This window comes from Oryx dammah, unplaced genomic scaffold, assembly GCF_014754425.2.
Source record: "Oryx dammah isolate SB20612 unplaced genomic scaffold, SCBI_Odam_1.1 HiC_scaffold_18, whole genome shotgun sequence".
NCBI lineage: Eukaryota > Metazoa > Chordata > Mammalia > Artiodactyla > Bovidae > Oryx > Oryx dammah.
In genome coordinates this window covers 51,552,761-51,576,008 of record NW_024070202.1, presented here as the reverse complement: position 1 = coordinate 51,576,008, position 23,248 = coordinate 51,552,761, and the positions used below count along the sequence as shown (strand labels likewise).

General features: G+C 40.7%; 1 protein-coding gene across 12 annotated transcripts in view; it reads left to right on the top strand.

Moving 5' to 3' along the window:
* The window catches only part of ST7 (suppression of tumorigenicity 7), a 269,338-nt gene that overhangs the window by 195,569 nt on the left and 50,521 nt on the right, over window positions 1–23,248 (top strand). For all 12 annotated transcript variants that reach the window (XR_005724488.1, XM_040260873.1, XM_040260875.1 and 9 more), the window contains one exon: window positions 5,948–6,062. Coding sequence is in view for 11 of the 12 variants with exons in the window: in XM_040260873.1 (XP_040116807.1) it covers window positions 5,948–6,062 (115 nt within the window). In the remaining variant the exon portion in view is untranslated. The remainder of the gene's footprint in view (window positions 1–5,947; window positions 6,063–23,248) is intronic.

Genomic DNA, 23,248 nt, shown 5'->3' with positions numbered 1-23,248 from the left:
GGAGTTTCAGCTTCAGCATCAGTCCTTCCAATGAACACCCAGGGCTGATCTCTAGAATGGACTGGTTGGATCTCCTTGCAGTCCAAGGGACTCTCAAGAGTCTTCTCCAACACCACAGTTCAAAAGCATCAATTCTTCAGCGCTCAGCTTTCTTCACAGTTCAACTCTCACATCTATACGTGACCACTGGAAAAACATAGCCTTGACTAGACAGACCTTTGTTGGCAAAGTAATGTCTCTGCTTTTCAATATGCTATCTAGGTTGGTCATAACTTTTCTTCCAAGGAGTAAGAGTCTTTTAATTTCATTGCTGCAGTCACCATCTGCAGTGATTTTGGAGCCCCCAAAAATAAAGTCTGACACTGTTTCCACTTAACCAGAAAATAACTACTAATAAAACATTTTGATGTATTTCTAATCAAGTATGTCTTTATGCATAGATACAAAAGAAAAGCTTTATGTTATTGTCAAGTTTTGTTTGTATCTTACTTTTTCTAATGTAATGTCACATGTCTACGTTTCCCAGGCCATGCCATTAATAATTATTTGATAATTTAGCTACTAATGACTATATGTTATAGTCCCAAAGATGACTATATCTTATTTTATGTAAATGTCTCATAGTAGATAAATTTAAGTTGCTTGCATTTTTCATCACTCTAAATGATGCTGTAAAAAACAGTCTTGTTTGTAAATTTGTACTCACATCTGCCTGTTTCCAACACCAGTGGTTGCCTTTTAAGCAGGGTTGTGATGAACTCAAATGTGTTTATTTGAAAAACTGTTATGAAAGTAATGTGAAGAGTGGGTTGGAAAAAGGTGATTCCAGAAGCAGGCAGAGGAAAGATGCCATTAGAGCAATTTAGGCCAAGTATAAGAGCATAAACTAAATTATTGATAGCAAGGTCAGAGAAAAGAGGAAGTGGTAATGTTTCTTAAAATGTTTGTTTTATGTTTGTTTTTTTGCATGACAGAATTTTCTTTGAGCTTGATGAAAGCTGCTGGCATTAATTCAGGTGTTTAAAGACCTCTAAGGAGGTGGCTATAGTGGGCACGTCATAGAGATTCTTAACACGCTTAATGGTTCTTTTCCAAAGTAGGAAATACCAAGGGGACGAACAGGTTTGAAGGGTTGGCTTTGGAAGGAGGAATTTATGAGCCTAGTATTAGATGGATGAGGTAAAACTGTCAGGGAGAGAGCTTATAAATTGATATAATGGCTTAGGAGAGAGGTCAGAACAGAATATGAGGATGTGGGAGCCATCCCCACAAAAGTGGTGGTATTGAGACCTCGGACATGAAAGTGTCCTAGCGATCAGCGTGTTTATGCAAAGAATACTTGGGACATACCCAGGCAGACAGCTTACTCCTAACTAAGTAGCAGAAAAGAGGGAAACTAGAGAAGGAGCTGTAAGATGAATATGAAGAAAACCAGAAGAAAATGGTATGGAGGAAGCCAAGAGAGACAAGAGTTTCAAGAAGTCATCAAACTGTCAAATGTTGCAGAGGTCAAGCAAGAAAAGGACTCGAGGGCATCCACAGGAGCAATTTAAGTCACGGAAATGTGGGATGAGCAGATTCAGAGAAATTGTGCGGCTGGAAGCCAGATTGTAGCTTACAGTGAGGAGTGAAAGGAGCAGAGGGAGTAGAATACTCGTGGCTCTTCTCTAAGAAAGCCTGTTGTGAAAGGCTGGAGGAGGTAAAGTGATAACTGGAGTGAGATGGGGCAGTGGAAGGTTCACTGTTTCTTCTTGTTTATATTCAGGAAGCAAAGCTAGATTTCCAAATTGTAATATGACTTCGATTGCCTTTCCAACATTTGCTATTTGCTATGTTTAAAATTCTTTTATTGGTGATTGTTTTTTGGACATGGTATGTTCTGTCCAAGCAGCCAGTGAAAGCATTGCTGCCCAAACTCCTAGCATCTTCGAGTTCTATTTAAACAAGCACAGACCTCCATGTTTGCTCATACTTTCACTGGATCTTTTAAATGTATTTATTTATATTAATCAAAGAATAATTGCTTTATAATACTGTGATGGCTTCTGCCATACATCAGCATGAATCAGCCATAGGCCTACATGTGTTAGATTTTAATTAGATTCCCCTTTCAGTTTTTAAGCTTCAACATACTAGTATTTGGAATTGCAGTTTTTAAATTACAGAATAGGACTTGAGTCCTTGAAGTTTGACCTCTACCTAAAGAATTGATCAAAAATGTTTAATGTTTAAATGTTGCAGTTTAGAGAATATCTTTATTGTATTGCCAAATGCTGAGTGATAGAGAGATTTAATTCTAACAAGCACTAATTAGAAAGAGAAAAAAATTAAAAAGTGATGTGAACCAGAATCAGAATAAACCAGGCAAGGAATACTTTTATTGGTTGCAGAAAATCAACAATGTGTGATACAGTCGTATTCACTTCCTTTACTAGCAGTGGAAATACTGCAGGCTGTCTCTAGGAGGTTTAGACAGGCTTATTGAAGACATAATCGTTTTGATAGGTGTTATTTGTTGGTAATATGATGCCTTGAAGTTGCAGAAAATTATTTGTTTTTAGAGATATCAAAGGTTTCTAACTTGGAAGAAGTGAATAGTCAATGCAGTGTCTCCACTGGTTTCTTGTTTAATAATAAATTTGTCAATTTTGAGGGGTATTATTTCTCTAAGCACAATTGCTTTAAATATGTTGACATCAAAAAAAGAAGTATTACTTCTTTAGAGGTCACTGTGTTATAATAGAAAACACTTATCCATTTAGTAAATTAAATAGAGAGTATATATGTATACAGACTTCTCTGTTGGCTCAGGCAGTGAAGAATCTGCTTGCAATGTGGGAGACCTGGGTTCAATCCCTGGGATGGGAAGATCCCCAGGAGGAAGGCATGGCAACCCACTCCAGTATTCTTGCCTGGAAAATCCCCATGGACAGAGGAGCCTGGCGAGCTATAGTCCATGGGGTCACAAAGAATAGGACATGACTGAGCGACTAAGCACAGTTCAGTTCAGTTGCTCACTCGTGTCTGACTCTTTGCGTCCCCATGAATCACAGCATGACAGGCCTCCCTGTCCACCAACTCCCGGAGTTTACCCAAAGTCCTGTCTATCAAGTCAGTGATGCCATCCAGCTTTCTCATCCTCTGTCGTCCCCTTCCCCTCCTGCTCCCAATCCCTCCCAGCATCAGTGTATTTTCCAATAAGTCAACTCTTTGCATGAGGTGGCCAAAGTATGGGAGTTTCAGCTTCAGTATCAGTCCTTCCAATGAACATCCAGGACTGATCTCCTTTAGGATGGACTGGTTGGATCTCCTTGCAGTCCAAGGGACTCTCAAGAGTCTTCTCCAACACCACAGTTCAAAAGAATCAATTCTTCAGCACTCAGCTTTCTTTATAGCCCAACTCTCACATCCATACATCACCACTGGAAAAACTATAGCCTTGACTAGACGGACCTTTGTTGGCAAAGTAATAATGTCTCTGCTTTTTAATATGCTGTCTAGGTTGGTCATAACTTTTCTTCCAAGGAGTAAGCGTCTTTTAATTTCATGGCTGCAGTCACCGTCTGCAGTGATTTTGGAGCCCCCCAAAATAAAGTCTGACACTGTTTCCACTGTTTCCCCATCTATTTCCCATGAAGTGATGGGACCAGATGCCATGATCTTCGTTTTCTGAATGTTGAGCTTTAAGCCAACTTTTTCGCTCTCCTCTTTGACTTTCATCAGGAGGCTTTTTGGTTCCTCTTCACTTTCTGCCATAAGAGTGGTGTCATCTGCATATCTGAGGTTATTGATATTTCTCCTGGCAATCTTGATTCCAGCTTGTGTTCCTCCAGTCTAGTGTTTCTCATGATGTACTCTGCATATAAGTTAAATAAGCAGGGTGACACAGCCTTTTCGTATTTGGAATCAGTCTGTTGTTCCATGTCCAGTTCTAACTGTTGCTTCCTGACCAGCATACAGGTTTCTCAAGAGGCAGTTCAGGTTGTCTGGTATTCCCATGTCTTCAGAATTTTCCAGAGTTTATTGTGATCCACACAGTCAAAGGCTTTGGCATAGTCCATAAAGCAGAAATAGATGTTTTTCTGGAACTCTCTTGCTCTTTCCATGATCCAGCGGATGCTGGCAATTTGATCTCTGGTTCCTCTGCCTTTTCTAAAACTGCTTGAACATCTCGAAGTTCACTGTTCACATATTGCTGAAGCCTGGCTTGGAAAATTCTGAGCATTACTTTACTAGCTTGTGAGATGAGTGCAATTGTGTGGTAGTTTGAGCATTCTTTGGTATTGCCTTTCTTTAGGATTGGAATGAAAACTGACCTTTTCCAGTCCTGTGGCCACTGCTGAGTTTTCCAAACTTGCTGGCATATTGACTGCAGCACTTTCACAGCATCATCTTTTAGAATTTGAACTAGCTCAACTGGAATTCCATCACCTCCACTAGCTTTGTTTGTAGTGATGCTTTCTAAGGCCCACTTGACTTCACATTCCAGGATGTCTGGCTCTAGGTGAGTGATGACATCATTGTGATTTTCTGGGTCGTGATACACACACATATATGAATACATCATTACATATTTACACACGTATATGTGTGCGTGTGTGACTTTGCCTTGTAAAGAACCTGGTTGTCTTTTCCTTAAGGTGAGATTTACCTTTCTTGAGGATAAGATTTTACTCTGAAATTCTTGGTCGTGTCCTTTCTTCTTTCTCTTTGTTTTCCAATGAAATTCATTATCATATCTTTTAACTCCCTTTGGACCTCTCTTCCTCCTGATGCTGTCTAGAACCTGAGCCTTTCCTTTTATCATTCTTTCACCATTCTAGCCTGTTCTCTTGCTCCTTGACTTTTCACTGAATCTAATTCAGTTTTTCCCAGGGTCAACCTTATCATTTGACATCTTTGCCACTGTCCCTGGGCTGCTGAGCCCTGTCAGCTGAAACTTGACAACAGTGCCAATTGTAGACTCTCTAAATCCATGGTCTCCAGTCTGTTGGGGTCCTAAGACAGCCTCTGTAATCCTTAATTATTCCACACTTTCTCCTCCGTCTTCCTACTTCTTCCCTGTTACCTGTTCCCTCAAGTCTCGAAAAATAATCTTGACTCCTGTTGTATTGAGACGAACAGGCAGGAACTCCTTAACATCTTCTTCTTCTTTGACTACCATTCTCTGTCACTACCTGCAAATTTTCTCAACACATATCACCTCCTTGTTATTTTCCTACTTTTTGTCTTTAACTTGGCTATCAGGCTGCTCAAAAGAGCAATGCCTTTTGCTTCTCATTCTACCCTCTGGCTTCCATCCAGAGCTGCTGTTAACACCTAGAGATAGTTTTCCACGTTCACCTTATTTGGCCTTAAAGACATTTTAACATTCAGTACTGCCTCTAAGCATCTTCCTCAGTGTTCATAAAACTCCTCACTTTTGGATTTTTCTCCCACCTTCAGTTCAGTTCAGTTCAGTCACTCAGTCGTGTCCGACTCTTTGCGACCCCATGAATCGCAGCGTGCCAGGCCTCCCTGTCCATCACCATCTCCTGGAGTTCACTCAGACTCACGTCCATCGAGTCCGTGATGCCATCCAGCCATCTCATCCTCTGTCGTCCCCTTCTCCTCCTGCCCCCAATCCCTCCCAGCCTCAGAGTCTTTTCCAATGAGTCAACTCTTCGCATGAGGTGGCCAAAGTACTGGAGCTTCAGCTTTAGCATCATTCCTTCCAACCTTAGGTTCTCACAAATTCAAAGTTGCTGTTCCCAAAAACAGCACAAAAAAATTTAAGCATTTAATGCTTTACAACATAATAATTGATATGCATGCTTGTAATTTAGTATTAATTGTACTTCTAAAAATTATACTATACTTTTATATATAGTATATAAATAACTGAGTATTAGTTATACCTTAAAAAATAAGAAACAGATTAATTTTCCCTTGGTTTCTTCTTTCCTAGTTAATGAAGGAGTTCCCTCTCCTGAGCATGTTCAACATCCATGAAAACCTTTTAGAGGCTCTCCTGGAACTACAAGCATATGCTGATGTTCAGGCAGTCTTAGCAAAGTATGACGGTAAGTCTTTGGGTACTTTTATCTACTTGAGTATTCCTCTCTTCTTGATGTGTTTCAATGATTAGATGAGAAGGATCATTTCAAATAGCACAGCACTTTGATAACTATTGTCTTATGAATTTCCACCTGATTTCCATGGTCAAGAATCACTCAGAACCTCTGAAGGCAGCACATGCCCTGTAGGAACAGCACTGACCCCTCGCTGGTTGACTGTGATCACTACCTGTTGGTCATGTAGTTTTTGAAGCAATAGAACAGCTAGGTTTTGTTGTTGTTTAGCTGCTAAGTCGTGTTCGAATATTTGCAACCCCATGGACTGTAGCCCGCCAGACTCCTCTATTCATGGTATTTCTCAGGCAGGAATACTGAAATGAGTTGCCATTTCCTTCACCAAAAACAGCTGTTAGCTTCTGCTACAAAACTTGAGACAGTTCAGTAATGTTTGAAGATGAAATCATGGCCCCTTCATCCCAGGTCTTCTCTTTTTTAGCAGATTAACTCCCATTTCTTCACATGAGAGCCTTTGCAGTCCCTTTGCCATTCCAACCTACTCATCCATGAGCTCATTTTATTTTGCCTTTTCTTAATAAACCAGAAATATAAGCTGATACCACCCAGATATTTGAAAAATTTTCTTCTCAATTGCCATTGTCTTTGAATTTACTATTTGATTAATTATACACAATTTTCTACATAATTAGCTGTTAGAATCTCTGCAGAATTTCATACCATTCTGCCATGTTCCATTAACTCTCTCCCCAAAATAAATATATTTGCTTATAAAATGGATGTTAGGAAGTGATTGTTTATGTTACATGATTTTTTTTTACTTTATAAAATATTCTTTATTAAATAAGCATTTTTAGTGCATTTAAAGAATTATTGACATGTACACACTGCTATATTTAAAATAAAATGCCTTTCCATGAAAAAAGAAAGAATTATTCAAGTTAAAATTTCTAGCAATTCATCAAGCATATAGAGCCAACTATACTATTTGAGTCTTTTTTTTTTTTTTTTTTTTGAGTCTTTTTTTTGACACACAGTTCCTCAAAAGGTATCTCTGAACTAGATTAGAGTTGTTACCCCCTGCAGCTGGAGGAACTGAGGCATTCTGAGACTGTTTTCATTTTGTTTTGTTGTTAATTCTTGCTCAGACTGATGGAAACTAAAAGCCCTCAGCCAGTGATGGCACCGCTTGGCCTGTGCAAACATGAGCACCCTGTGTAAGAAAATATATGCTACCTAGTATGGAACTAATTTTAGAAAGAGAGAAAAATGTGGCACACTTTACAGTAAACAAAATAAAGACTGTTTGGCCTTCATGTCAGCTCACTTTTGTTCTTTGTTATGTGCTGGAATCTCACTGTTGGGCTGACCTTGGGAGTCTAAGCCAGGAGACTACCTTAGAGGCAGAATGCTTATGGTACGCTGAGAGCCTTTCAGTACCTAAGAAGCACGGCACATGGGTTCAGGTGGCCATGCGCCTTCCACAAAGTACCTCAAAGCCAGCATTGTCATGGCAAGGCTTCAGTGTTCTCATCCCCAGGGTCAGCCTGCACTCAGCCTGCTACATCAAGGCGTGAGAAAGCTTTAGCCAATAGAGCCTTTGGGATCTCAGGTCTCTCCTAAGGCTCCTTTCATGAAGATCTCAGTTCATTACAGAAATCATCAGCTTTGTGTTACAAGACTGATTGTAAAATAAAGAAGTGAACTCATTTGGAGCTTTCTGTCGTCTGTCTCTATCCCATTGCACAGTCTCCTTGCCACAACAACTGAAAGCTGATTTATTAGATTCTGATAACATATGTTCACATTATTTGTTACAAGAGCCTGTCCCACCCTCCACTAAAACTTGGCTCTCACTTTGCTAAATTCCTTTGTTGCAAATGGACAAACTCACTATACCAAAGCCCTGTGTTGAGCTTTGTTTATGTTTGTACCTGGCAACAGAGATGATGTTCTTTCTCATTATTCATGGAAAAAGAGCCTCATTAGTGGCAGGACACATACTGTTGCTGAGATGCCTCGTTAGGGGTTTGGAGTTCAGCAGTGGTCAATACGCTGCAGATGACCTAACCCCAGCTGAATCCTGGAGGGTGTTTTGGCTCAGACTTGGCTCAGGCCTGTGTCATTTACAGTAGAAATATAATGAAGTGGCTGCTGAAGTTACTGTTCTCGAGGAGTGAGCTGCAGCCACACCAGACTATTAAAAACATGCCTCATCTTCTCCCCGGACCAGAAAATGGGCTCTTTCCGGCTCATCCCTGCAGCTTTTCCTGGAGACCCAAAGGACCTTGACCCAGTTCTTATCCAATTTTCTTGCTCTGTGTGAGGAAGTGGAAGCTTCAGAGGGCTTGGAGTACAAACAGCAATGGGGCGCCCTGCTCTTCACCCTGATTCTGATGTCATCATTGTAATCTGTGAGATGCTGGAGACAGCACTTTGAACCCCAGCCTCCCCATCCCTCACCATCGAGCCACACCCAGAGCAGCAGGATTAGATGTTATCTTTGCAAATTGGAATGCTCTGGTTGGGTAGCTCTTTCTTGGATGTTTTATGGGTACAGCAATCCTTCTTTATTACATTTGCTAGGTGGCTGAATTTTTTTAAGTAGTATGAGGGGAAGTGACACAATGGGATTGGTGCTGCTTCTCTGACCTTTGCAAAAAGGATTTAGAAATATGGCAAAGCACAGGGGAAAAAAACACAGCATGTTCTGAGGAAAGGAGGAAGGCAGCATATATTCCTTTTGCCTCATTCTTATTCTTCTTCAATTCTATTTTCTTTTTCTTTGCTTTGACTTTTTAAAATGACATTTACAAAGTTCTTTTATAGGGAAGCCCTTTGGCAAGCCTGGATTCCAAATTGGGATTACCAGTTAACTGGTCACCCCTCCTTGTAAACTGCAATCTAATTTTTACTTTTCCCTTCAGATAGCTTTTGATCTTATGTTATTCCAGCCATTAGTCTGAAATGCTGTCTTGCCATCCTCAGGAGTTTTCATGGTCTTCTAGTTTCAGTCTGTTAACCAACATTATGGGTGAGCAATTTTTATCCAGGTGGTTGGTGTTGGTTTTGGAGGATCCTTCATAAAATGACTGAAAAAACAGCAGCAGCTAACATTGAGTTCTTATGATGTATCATGGTCAGACATGATCCTAAGCTTGGCGTGGATGGACTCATTTATTCTCGCCACAGCATATGAGGTAAATACTATTATTAGCCCATTTTACAGCTGTGGTAACTGGTACAGAAAGGAGTTAAGTAACTTATTCAAGTGAAGAGCCTAAGATGTCACAGTAAAGCCATGGAGATATTATGTTGTGAGGGCAAAGAAAGAAACTTAGAACAGCCTTTATTTGATATGATGTGAATTCTATGAGGAAAGGAAAGCAAGAATAAATTGAGGTCATCTGACCCCAGGCCCATGCTCTTAACCATCATTCCACTTCCACTGTCTCTGCTGTTGGCGGTATATTTAATTGTTTCTATTAACACTCTTCTTGTTATCATTGGTTCCAATTTATTGAGAACCTACCATGTGCCAAGCTTATTATACACATTGCCTATAACCCTTACAATGTCCTTGCAAGAAGGTAGTTATTCTGTTTTATCAGATACAAAGCTGAGGCTTGTTAATTTAAGTAACTTTCAAAACCACATTCCTTGAAAACTGCAAAACTGCAGAACTGAGATGCAAATTCAGGTCTAGCTGGCTTTAAGAGTCCATGTGTTTTTCATAAACGTAAGCCTCGTTGAAGTGACTTTCTTTTTCTCCCTCCTCTTATAAAGAATGAATTAGGCAGGCTGGAGCCATGGTGCAGAATTTCAGTGATGCCAAATTGTCTTTTAAGATTTTTAAAAAATTATTCCTTAAGAACTGGGCATATCTGTATTTGTCTGTCTTTCTGAAACCATCTCCAATCACCTTGTTCCTGATTTCATTAGTCACAAAAGGGATTTGATGTATGGTGTTCATTTAATTTGTGATTTATCTTTTTTTTTTTCAGTCATACATTAGCTATAAAGACAATGTTTTTAAGATCATAAAGTCATCAGAACCTTCTATTTGAAGCCATTGAGAAAGTTGTTACAAGCTTTGGATTGCCTTTCAAAGATGTTTATAGGCCACCTAGCTTGAAAGCTTAAGTCTGAAGATTAGGGCGGGAATGAGGAAAAGAATTGATGCGTTTCTTATTCATTATCATTTGCACATTTGAATTTTAGAAGAATCTCACAGAGCAAGTGAATATGAATATGAGTGCTCCCTTTGTGGGCATTTCCTTTGGGAGTACCTAGCTCTGTCTCTAGTTAGTAATTCCTGGGGATACCCAAAGCAGTCCTGGTGATGGGGCAGAGGACTAGCCCTGGTGCCAGCCTGCTGAGATCAAGCCCAGCTCTGCCTTTCACTGGCTGAGTGAACTTAGTTCAGTTCAGTTCAGTCTCTCAGTTTTGTCTGACTCTTTGTGACCCCATGGACTGCAGCACACCAGGCTTCCCTGTCCATTACCAACTCCCGGAGCTTGCTCAAACTCATGTCCATTGAGTCATTGATGCCATCCAACCATCTTGTCCTCAGCTATCCCCTTCTGCTTCTGCCCTCAATCTTTCCCAGCATCAGGGTCTTTCCAATGAGTCCACCCTTTGCATCAGGTGGCCAAAGTACTAGAACTTCAGCTTCAGCATCAGTCCTTCCAATGAATGTTCAGGGTTGATCTCCTTTAGGATTGACTGGTTTGATTTCCCTGTAGTCCCAGGGACTCTCAAGAGTCTTCTCCAACTTCACAGTTCAAAAGCATCAATTTTTAGGCACTCGGCTTTCTTTATGGTCCAACTCTCACATCTCATGGATGTGAGAGTGAACTTAAGCAAATCACTTAACCTTCTAAACTTTCATTTCTTTCTCTGGAAATGGAATCAAAACTTAGAAAGCCTAAGCAACTTGCCCAAGATCACACAGCTGGCAATTTGTTGTGAGGATTAAAGCATTTAATCAACGGTGGCTCAGTAGTAAAGAATCCATCTGCCTATACAGGAAATGCTGGTTCGATCCTTGGGTTGGGAAGAACCCCTGGAGAAGGAAATGGCAATCCACTCCAGTATTCTTACTTGAGAAATCCAATGAACAGAGGAGCCAGGTGAGCTACATTCCATAGAGTCACAAGAGAGTCAGACATGACTTAATGACTAAACAACGGTGTTTAGAAAAGTGTGGGGCACACAATAAGAATTCAGTAACTATTAACCATTATAAAGAGACAAGATGACCACTCCTGAACTTCACCATTGTTCTCAACCCATTTTGTTCAAATGGAAAACCGTATATAAAATGTCAATTAAAATGAGAGCATAAGAGCCCTGTCTTGTGTCCCCCTAAAAACTGTTATAGCCTCTTGTTAAAATTAATTATACATCTAACAGGACATGTGAACTGACTCATTGGAAAAGACCCTGTTGCTGGGAAAGATTGAAGGCAGGAGGAGAAGGGGACAACAGAGGATGAGATGGTTGGGTGGCATCACTGACTCAATGGACATGAGTTTGAGTGAACTCCAGGAGTTGGTGATGGACAGGGAAGCCTGGTGTGTTGCAGTCCATGGAGTCACAAAAAGTAGGACATGACTGAGTGACTGAACAATAAAATAGGACATGTGTGTAGATATTTAATAAGAATGGGAATACTTATTTTTAAAAATTGCCCAAGATTTTCACTCTTGAGATAAAGACAGATTGTTTCAGCCTCAGGGCAATTTGTACCAATGGAAATACAAATTCAAGCTCTTCTGGATACTTACTGCGTTAGAGCATCTAGTGATTGCCCTAAATTTGGGGTCAAAAGCTTCCCTGTGAAGGACAGCTGGTCTTTTTATATAGTGACGAATGTTATATAAATGCAACAGCTATATAAGACCATTTTTACTGGTACCATCAAGCCCATCCTAAATCTGCATTCTTATTTACTATCTGGTAATGTGCAGAAGAGTTTCCCTGGTGGCTCAGACAGTAAAGCGTCTGCCTATAATGCGGGAGACCTGGGTTCAATCCCTGGATCAGGAAGATCTCCTGGAGAAGGAAATGGCAACCCACTCCAGCATTCTTGCCCGGAAAGTCCCATGGAGGGAGGATCCTGGTGGGCTACAGTCTATGGGGTCACAAAGAGTCAGACACGACTGAGCGACTTCACTTCACAATGTGCACAAGGAATACTTTTTAAGTATAGGACGTGTTTGTAGCATTGGGGGAATACTTTGATTTCAGTAGATTGAAAGCAGAAATTCTAAAGAAAACATGAGGGAATCACTCTATGCTGAGATCCTTCAGAGAGTAAACTTTCTGCTGATCATTGCTTTATAGAGTCAGCATGTAGTTATAAGTAAAAATTTTATAGCATAAGATAAATATTTCTTCATATAGTTGAATCCTTGCTGCCTGCCACTCCCTTTGCTCTAAATTACTAAGATCAGTAGTGTTTCCTGATTGAATCATTGACTTCCCAGGTGGCACACCTTTTTGAGGTTCTTTTTATTTTATATCAGTCCTTTTTATTTCTTCAGTGAAGCTTTCTCTTTTGGTTGTAAGGGGACAACCTTAGATTGACTTTTTGAAGGTGGAACCAAACAACTTCATACTGTCTAGAATCCCCTGCAAAATCTAAGAACACAATTATGCATATATGTTATTGTTTTCTTTGCATCATATCATGAACAGGAGTAAACAGAGAAATTTTATTGAAGACAGTCACATGGAAGATAGAATCACATCATGGTACAGTAGTAAGACATTATGGTCCACTAACAGGAAGGAGAAATGGGCTGTATTTTCATTAGTTTGTTTTTCACTTTTGTTTGTTCAGTTGGTTTGTTCATGGCTCCAGAAGAATCTGTCAAGGCTACATAAACTTCAGGTATATCAACTTCTTGTCTTACTAAGAAAAGTGATACTTGATACTCTGTAATCTTAGGTGGTTACAGGGAGTAATTAGGTTAATTTTTTCAAATTAATTCAGCAAACCTTTATGCTGAAGATACTTTTAGGTACTTCCAGATTTGAAGATGAATATGATTTATTCTCTGTTGCCAAGAAGCTTTCAGTCTGTTGTAGAAAGAGGTTAAAAACAAAAAAGCAACCCATAATGAATCAAGGTGGGGTGAATCTGTGCTCAGTGAATCAGTTTGAAACATGCTGCAGGGAGCAGTGAGAAAGAAACTCTTTGAGAGCAAGCCCTGTGTCCTCTTCTTGGACACTGATATACTACGGTAGATGTTCAGAGTGTCAGTGGTGAATGATCAACTTGTTAGATGGAGCTACACTGTGAAATAGTGCTCTGACTTGTGAGGTGCTTTGGGACTTACTTATCTACTGGCTGCTACCCTTGAAGACATTGTTTTAGAGGTTTCAGTGTGAAATTGACCCTCAACTGACCAATCTCATACATAGGAAGAGTAATGATATTTTTTAAAATTACATCTTGATTGTTATTATAGATGAACAAAGGGAAATTAGGCAAAAAGATCATCACTGGAAAAAATTCTGTCCTATCTAAGGTTTTGCCCCATGGGTTTTCTGAAACATTAAAATGACAGCTGTACTCATAATCACATAACTTTGTCCCAAGATTATTTCATTGAATTTCAAGTTTGTTGGTATGAGCCATTCATGACTTTTGAAAACTTAAGAGTCATCCTCCCTGAGATGACCTTTCTTTTTTTTTTTTTTTCAGTAGCACCATTCTCATAAAGGGTGCTTGGGAGCCAGAAGAGGTGTGGTTTGCTTTCTTTGTTTCTGGACAAAAATTTCACTTTTGTTTAACCTTGTGTCAGGTTTTACTCTTGCTTTCTTCCTGCCCTACTTTCCCACTATACTGCTTTGTCAAATAGACATTTAGATTTAGAGCACAATCCAGTGTCATACATTCTGCTGGAATGCTGTGTGTGCGTCCGTGCTCAGTTGTGTCTGACTCTTCCAGCCCCAAGGACTGTAGCCAGCCAGCCTCCTCTGTTCATGGAATTGTAAGCAGAGATAAATGAAGTATACATGTTGCGAAATAACACGTTTCTGACTCCCTCTTAAAGTACACATCAATATAGATCACTTTTGACTCCTGGAAGCTAAATTAGAAGTAAATGTTTGCATGTCCAAGGAAGGTGATATAAAGTGGTTTAATATGTTACTATGTTAATTTAGGATTTTATTCAGCAAACACTGACCACCAACTATGTTTAAACATTGTTTTGTGTTGTGGGTAGGAAGTGATGAAGAAACACAGCTTTAACCCCTAAAGCACACCATGTGAATAGGAGAGGGAAATGAGAATGGACAGTTGATATGAAGGGTAAAGACTGACAGAGTTTAACCCAAGATGGAAGGGACCCCTCACCCAAGGCGATGAGAGAAGCCACCCCCATGGAGGTGGGATCTGTGCTGAACCGAACAGTGAAGGTGCTGGAGGCAAAGAAAACACATCCAAACACACTGGGGGCAGGACTGACACAGCTTGTATGGAGAACGTTGTTTCCCGCCGAGCAGAGGGGTGGCGGAGGGCTGCAGCAGAAGGTGCACTGGTGAGTTAAGGAGGAGCCAGACCTCAAAGAGCTTTGATTCTAGTTTGGATTTTGTTCTAAAGACTATGGAGAGACCCTGAAGGCAATTTCAGCAGAGGAAAGGCTTCATCTGCCTGCAGAGTGAAGAGAGTAGCACAGTGAATTCACACTCAGCCTCGTTTTGACTTGGAGAGTGGGATGCTGAACCTCTGTGGTAGAGCTTTCAGACTCTGCAAAGAAGCAGAATCCTATCCTTCAGGGAGACATTTTCTAGGTCCTCCAACCAAGAAATGTAAAAAAGTTATTAACAGAGTTTGGTTTTTCTTCCTTTAACAACAAATGGAAATCCCAGTGCAGAAACTTTTTATTTCATGGATAATCAAAACTTTTATTTTAAACTATAAGCACTTAATTTCATTTGCTCTCTGGTGATTTCTTTCTTATCTCCAGGAAGTCAAGACCTATATAAACCAGAAAAACCCTTATATAATCTGTTTTTTGAGGGGAATGTAACTAAGATGTTACATTAAGTGTCTGCCACGATTCGTGTATCCTACCTACTTTCATCAATACCTGCATACTTCTGTTGAGTGATAGCAGTGACACAAGGAGGAAAAAAGTGAAATGTGAGGAAGAGGTGGAAGGTCTTTAGAGGGATCTTGCTTCCTGACACTTTAATTACAACTAACGTAGACAAAGTCTGAGAGTAATTAATACCTTGGATTTAATTCTTATCAAAAAGGAAGAACTTTCAGTTCAGTTCAGTCATTCAGTCATGTCCGACTCTGCGACCCCATGGACTGCAGCACGCCAGGCTTCCCTGTCCATCACCAACTCCTGGAGCCTACTCAAACTCATGTCCATTGAGTCAATGATGCCATCCAGCCATCTCATCCTCTGTCATCCCCTTCTCCTCCTGCCTTCAATCTTTCCCAGCATCAGGGTCTTTTCCAATGAGTCAGGTCTTCACATCAAGTGGCCAAAGTATTGGAGTTTCAACTTCAGCATCAGTCCTTCCAATAAATATTCAGGACAGATTTCCTTTAGGATGGACTGGTTGGATCTCCTTGCAGTCCAAGGGACTCTCAAGAGTCTTCTCCAACACCACAGTTCAAACGCATCAATTCTTTGGTGCTCAGCTTTCTTTACAGTCCAACTCTCACATCCATACATGACTACTGGAAAAACCATAGCTTTGACTAAATGGACCTTTGTAGGCAAAGTAATGTCTCTGCTTTTTAATATACTATCTAGGTTGGTCATAGATTTTCTTCCAAGGAGGAAACGTCTTTTAATTTCATGGCTGCATTCACCGTCTGCAGTGATTTTGGAGCCCCCCAAAATAAAGTCTCACTGTTTCTACTGTTTCCCCATCAATTTGCCATGAAATGATGGGACCAGATGCCATAATCTTAGTTTTCTGAATGTTGAGTTTTAAGCCAAAAACTTTTGGTTCTCCTCTTTCACTTTCATCAAGAGGCTCTTTAGTTCTTCACTTTCTGCCGTAAGGGTGGTGTCATCTGCATATATGAGGTTATTGATATTTCTCCCAGGAATCTTGATTCCAGCTTGTGCGTCATCCAGCCCAGCATTTCTCATGATGTATTCTGCATATAAGTTAAATAAGCAGGGTGACAATATACAGCCTTGATGTACTCCTTTTCCTATTTGGAACCAGTCTGTTGTTCCATGTCCAGTTCTCACGGTTGCTTCCTGAACTGCATACAGACTTCTCAAGAGGCAGATCAGGTGGTCTGGTATTCCCATCTCTTTCAGAATTTTCCAGAGTTTTTTGTGATCCATACAGTCAAAGGCATTGGCATAGTTAATAAAGTAGAAGTAGATGTTTTTCTGGAACTCTCTTGCTTTTTCTGTGATCCAGCAGATGTTGGCAATTTGATCTCTGGTTTCTCTGCCTTTTCTAAATCCAGCTTGAACATCTGGAAGTTCATGGTTCAGGTACTATTGAAGCCTGACTTGGAGAGTTTTGAGCATTACTTTGCTAGCGTGTGAGATGAGTGCAATTGTGCGGTAGTTTGAGCATTCTCTGGCATTGCCTTTCTTAGGGATTGGAATGAAAACTGACCTTTTCCAGTCCTGTGGCCACTGCTGCATTTTCCAAATTTGCTGGCATATTGAGTGAAGCACGTTCACAGCATCATCTTTTTTTTTTTTCTTGTCATCTGCACTTTATTTATTTATTTTTTTTTATAATTTATTTTTTTTACTTTACAATTCTGTATTGGTTTTGGCATACATTGACATGAATCCACCACAGGTGTACATGTGTTCCCAAACATGAACCCCCCTCCCACCCTCTTCCACACAACATCTCTCTGGGTCATCCCCGCGTACCAGCCCCAAGCGTGCCATATCCTGCATCGGACATAGGCTGGCAATTCGATTCTTACATGATATTATACATGTTTCAATGTCATTCTCTCAAATCATCACACCCTCTCCCTCTCCCACTGAGTCTAAAAGTCCGCTATACCCATCTGTGTCTTTTTTGCTGTCCTGCATACAGGGTCATCATTGCCATCTTTCTAAATTCCATATATATGTGTTAGTATACTGTATTGGTGTTTTTCTTTCTGGCTTACTTCACTCTGTATAATTGGCTCCAGTTTCATCCATCTCATCAGAACTGATTCAAATGTATTCTTTTCAACGGCTGAGTAATACTCCATTGTGTATATGTACCACCGCTTTCTTATCCATTCATCTGCTGATGGACATCTAGGTTGTTTCCATGTCCTGGCTATTATAAACAGTGCTGCAATGAACATTGGGGTACATGTGTCTCTTTCAATTCTGGTTTCCTCCGTGTGTATGCCCAGCAGTGGGATTGCTGGGTCATAAGGCATCTTTTAGGATTTGAACTAGCTCAACTGGAATTCCATCACCTCCACTAGCTTTGTTTGTAGTGATGCTTCCTAAGGCCCACTTGACTTTGCATGTCTGGCTCTAGTTGAGTGATCATACCATCATGATTATCTGGGTTGTGAGATCTTCTTTGTATAGCTCTTCTCTGTATTCCTGTCACTTCTTCTTAATATCTTCTGCTTCTGTTAGGTCCATACCTTTTCTGTCCTTTATTGAGCCCATCTTTGCATGAAATGTTCCCTTGGTATCTCTAATTTTCTTGAAGAGATATCTAGTCTTTCTCATTCTATTGTTTTCCTCTATGTCTTTGCATTGATCACTGAGGAGGGCTTTCTTATCTCTCCTTGCTATTCTTTGGAAACCTGCATTCAGATGGGTATATCTTTCCTTTTCTTCTTTGCCTTTCACTTTTCTTCTCAGATCAGTTCAGTTGAGTTGCTCAGTAGTGTCTGACTCTTTGTGACCCCTTGAGTCGCAGAACGCCAGGCCTCCCTGTCCATCACCAACTCCCAGAGTTTACCCAAAGTCATGTCCGTTGTGTCAGTGATGCTATCCAACCATCTCATCCTCTGTCATCCCCTTCCCCTCCTGCCTTCAGTCTTTCCCAGCATCAGGGTGTTTTCAAATGAGTCAGCTCTTCGCATCAGGTGGCCAAAGTACTGGAGTTTCAGCTTCGATATCAGTTCTTCCAATGAACACCCAAGACTGATCTCCTTTAGGATGGACTGGTTGGATCTCCTTGCAGTCCAAGGGACTCTTAAGAGTCTTCTCCAACACCACAGTTCAAAAGCATCACTTCTTCAGCACACAGCTTTCTTTATAGTCCAACTCTCAGATCCATACATGACTACTGGAAAAACCATAGCCTTGACTAGACAGATCTTTGTTGGCAAAGTAATGTCTCTGCTTTTTAGTATGCTGTCTAGGTCGTTCATAACTTTCCTTCCAAGGAGTAAGCGTGTTTTTATTTCATGACTGCAGTCACCATCTGCAGTGATTTTGAAGCCCCCCAAAATAAAGTCAGCCACTCTTTCCACTGTTTCCCCATCTGTTTGCCATGAAGTGATGGGTCCGGATGCCATGATCTTAGTTTTCTGAATGTTGAGCTTTTAGCCAACTTTTCCACTCTCCCATTTCACTTTCACCAAGAGACTCTTCTATTCACAGCTATTTGTAAGGCCTCCTCAGACAACCATTTTGCCTTGTTGCATTTCTTTTTCTTGAGGATGGTCTTAATCTCTACCTCTTGTACAATGTCACGAACCTCCATCCATAGTTCTTCAGGCACTCTATTAGATCTAATCCCTTGAATCTATTTGTCACTTCCACTGTATAATCATAAGGGATTTGTTTTAAGTCATACCTGAATGGTCTAGTGATTTTCCCTACTTTCTTCAATTTAAGTCTGAATTTGGCAATAAAGAGTTCATGATCTGAGCCACAGTCAGTTCCTGGTCTTGTTCTAGCTGACTTTATAGAACTTCTCCATCTTTGGCTACAAATAATATAATCAATCTGATTTTGATGTTGACCATCTGGTGAGGTCCATGTGTAGAGTCTTCTCTTGTGTTGTTGGATGAGGGTGTTTGCTATGACCACTGTGTTCTCTTGGCAAAACTCTATTAGCTTTTGCCCTGCTTCATTCTGTACTCCAAGGCCAAATTTGCCTGTTTCTCCAGGTATCTCTTGACTTCCAACTTTTACATTCCAGTCCCCTACAATGAAAAGGACACCTTTTTGGGGTGTTAGTTCTAGAAGGTCTCATAGGTCTTCATAGAACCGTTCAACTTCTGCTTCTTCAGTATTACTGGTCGGGGCATAGACTTGGATTACTGTGATATTGAATGGTTTGCCTTGGAAACAAACAGAGATCATTCTGTTGTTTTTGAGATTGCATCCAAGTACTGCATTTCAGACTCTTTTGTTGACTGTGATGGCTACTCCATTTCTTCTAAGGGTTTCTTGCCCACAGTAGTAGATATTATGGTCATCTGAGTTAAATTCATCCATTCCAGTCCATTTTAGTTCGCTGATTCCTAAAATGTCAATGTTCGATCTTGCCGTCTCCTGTTTGACCACTTTTAATTTGCCTTGATTCATGGACCTGACATTCCAGGTTCCTATGCAATATTGCTGTTTATAGCATCAGACCTTGCTTCCATTACCAGTCACATCCACAACTGGTTGTTGTTTTTGCTTTGGCTCCATCCCTTCATTCTTTCTGGAGTTATTTCTCCACTGATCTCCAGTAGCATATTGGGCACCTACTGACCTGGGGAGTTCATCTTTCCATGCCCTATCTTTTTGCCTTTTCATATTGTTCATGGGCTTCTCAAGGCAAGAATATGGAAATGGTTTGCCATTTCCTTCTCCAGTGCACCACATTTTGTAAGAACTCTCCACCATGACCCATCCATCTTGGGTGGCCCTACACAGCATGGCTCATAATTTCATTGAGTTAGACAAGGCTGTGGTCCGTGTGATCAGATTGGTTAGTTTTCTGTGATTGTGGTTTTCAGTCTGTCTGTACTCGGATGGAGAAGGATAAGGGGCTTATGAAAGCTTCCTGAATGGAGAGACTGACTGAGGGGGAGACTGGGTCTTGTTCTGATGGGCGGGGCCGTTCTTTAATCCAGTTTTCTGTTTATGGGTGGGCCTGTGTTCCCTCCCTGTTATTCACCTGGGGCTAAACGATGGTGGAGATGATGAAGATAATGGTGACCTCCTTCAAAAGGTCCCATGCTCACACTGCTGCACTCAGTGCCCCCAACCTGCAGCTGGCCACCACCGACCCACACCTCCGCTGGAGACTCTGGACACTCACGGGCAAGTCTGGGTCCGTCTCTTGTGGGGTCACTGCTCCTTTCTCCTGGGTCCTGGTGCACACAAGGTTCTGTTTGTGCCCTCTACTTCCCCATTCCTGTGTAGGTTCTGACAGCTATATGATGGGGTTGATGGCAACCTCCTCCAGGAGAGCTTATGCCGTACCCAAGTCTGCTTCACCCTGAGCCCCTGCTCCTGCACTGTGAGCCCCTGCTCCTGCAGCAGTCCACTGCTGACCCGTACCTCCACAGGAGACACTCAAACACAGTTCTGTCCCAGTTTCTGTGGGGTCTTTGGGTCCTGGTGCACACAAGGTTTGTTTGAGCCCTCCGAATGTCTCTGGCAGGTATGTTTGATTCTAAACGTGATTTTGCCCCTCCTACCATCTTGCTGGGGCTTCTCCTTTGCCCTTGGACATGGGGTATCTCCATAAAGTCTCTCCAGTGCCGCGCAGTTTTACCTGTCGTAACTATTAATAAATAGTTGCACACAGATTATTGCAGACCATTACAAATACAGGATGATCTCTAGAATACCATTTCTGGACTCTCTCCTTGGTTTTGCTGTGGTCAGTATGTTTTTAAATCAGACCTTGCTGACAGCATAGCACAGTTAACAAGCATGTGCTCTGGGGGAAGCTCATCTTTGTTCTAGGTGTATTGTGTTGTCATATTTCTTAACTGTTCTATGCCTCACTTTCCCCATCTGTTAAACAGGGCTAGCAATAGGTCCTATCTCATAGGACCTACTGGTCTGAGGATTAATGTGTGTACGTGATTAACACCAGTGTCTGGGACTTAATAAGCCCTCGATAAATGTTAACTAGCAGTAATTTTGATGATGATAATGATCATATAGGAAGGAAGGTATACTTATGACGTGTATGGAGCAAAGCTATAGGTGATAGATTGAGTTACAACTATGACTGATAGGCTGGAATGATATGCTGAAACCATTACTATTTAATAGTTTAGATTTTATCTTAATATTTTATCTTAAGATTTAAAATTTAATGGAGTCATATGAGGATTTCATATTCCATATGAGTCATAGATTCCAAAATTCTGGCAGAAGTAACAGAGAGAAGACCTGGCTTTGGGTGAAATTGGTTTGGATAGAATGTGGAGTGAAGGTTTGTTGACCACATAGTCTTAGGAACAAAGTGCTTCAGCTGCTCAACTTCAGGGCCATCCTTGCTGGTACTCAGAGATGGGGCAGTGGCCATGGGCTCCTCAGGCTGCGTGTTTCCCTGGCTCTGTACTGGTCAGGTTTCAGGGATCCAAAGGATTATTTACAGTTGTAAATCTCATATTTTGAAATCACTTATGGCTCTGTAATAAAAATAAGTGAGAAGTTCTGAATACTGTGTCTTCAGTTAAAGGGCTAGAAGTATTTATTCTGGAAAAGATTAGGTTTAGAGGAGATAATTTAACCATCTTAATAGTTGAAAGGTCAGCTTGAGAAATAATCAGATTCTGTTTATTAAACTAAGAAGGAGTTTTTAGATAAGGATGCATAGAGGGAATGGAGGGGCCAAAGTGATAAAAGGCAAAGGAGAGAAGACAGCTTCAGGATCATAGGTTTGGCTTTTTTTTTTTCACCTTTTTAAAATTGAAATTATGTGCTGTAACATGCACAAGTCTTAAACATATAGCTGGATGACTTTTCAGTTGTGTATGAGTGAGTGAGTAAAGTTGCTCAGTCGTGTCCGACTCTGTGACCCCATGGACTGTAACCTGCCTGGCTCCTCACTCCATGGGATTCTCCAGGCAAGAATACTGGAGTGGGTAGCCATTTTCTTCTTCAGGGGATCTTCCTGACTCAGGGATCAAACCTGGGTCTCCCACTCTGCAGGCAGACTCTTTACCATCTGAGCCACCAGTTATGTATACACACGTCTGTGATCACCATCCAGGATCATAGAATTTTCCCCTCCAACCCAGCTGTAACCATTTTTCTGACTTCTCTCACCATATATTAGTTTTGCAAACTTTACACAACCTCTTTGGAGTACTCTCCACCAATCATTTATCTGTCTTCTGACTAAATTCCATTTCCAGTTATATATCCAAGAAAAATGAGGGTTTTTTTAATCAGAAAAAACACAAGAATGATAACAACAGCTTTCTATATAATAGTGAAAAACTGGAAAACAATCCAAATAGCCATGAGCAAGAGAATAAACATATTGTGGTATGTTCACACAATGAAATGCTACTCAGCAATAAAAAGGAATGAGATACTGATGTACGCTACCACATCGATGAGCCTCAGAAATATCATTTGGAATGAAAGAAGCCTGACATGAAAGTACATACACTGTGACTCTAATTCTGTGGAGTTCGAGACTGTAGCTTTTGATTAAAGTCTTTCATGTCTATTTGATTTTACATGCCTAAGATGCTTAGAGAAAGTTCTTCCCTCTTCATAAAAGGATCTATATGAACCACAAGATGGCAAAGAAGTGGAAGGAAAAGTAACGCCAGCCGTTCAGCTTTGCTTAAGTGAGAAACATCAGCATTCCTTCTTCCTATAATGAGTAATGGAAATATGTGATGCCTCATTATTTCCTTTCGTTTCCTCCTTGGATTCTAATCCTTAAAGAGACTTTCTGGCAATAGTGGTAGACGGAAAAGCACTGCATAGTTAGAGTCTCTTCATACTAATTGGACTTAGAATAATTTCAAGTCTCTTCCTCAAAATAAAATTTCTGAATAAATTATAAGAAGTATAGGAAAGCATCTTATTTGGTGTTATTTCCTGCTTTAAACTTCTGACACTACCATTTTCATCACTACTGTTAGTCACTCTGTTCCCCTTACCATTAGTGGTCACTGGGGGACAGGTATGGTTGAGAAGGGTACAAATAAAGAGCCAGCATAAGAGAATTCCTTTGGGAAAGTTGTATGTTTTGATAGTAGTGGTGGTTACATG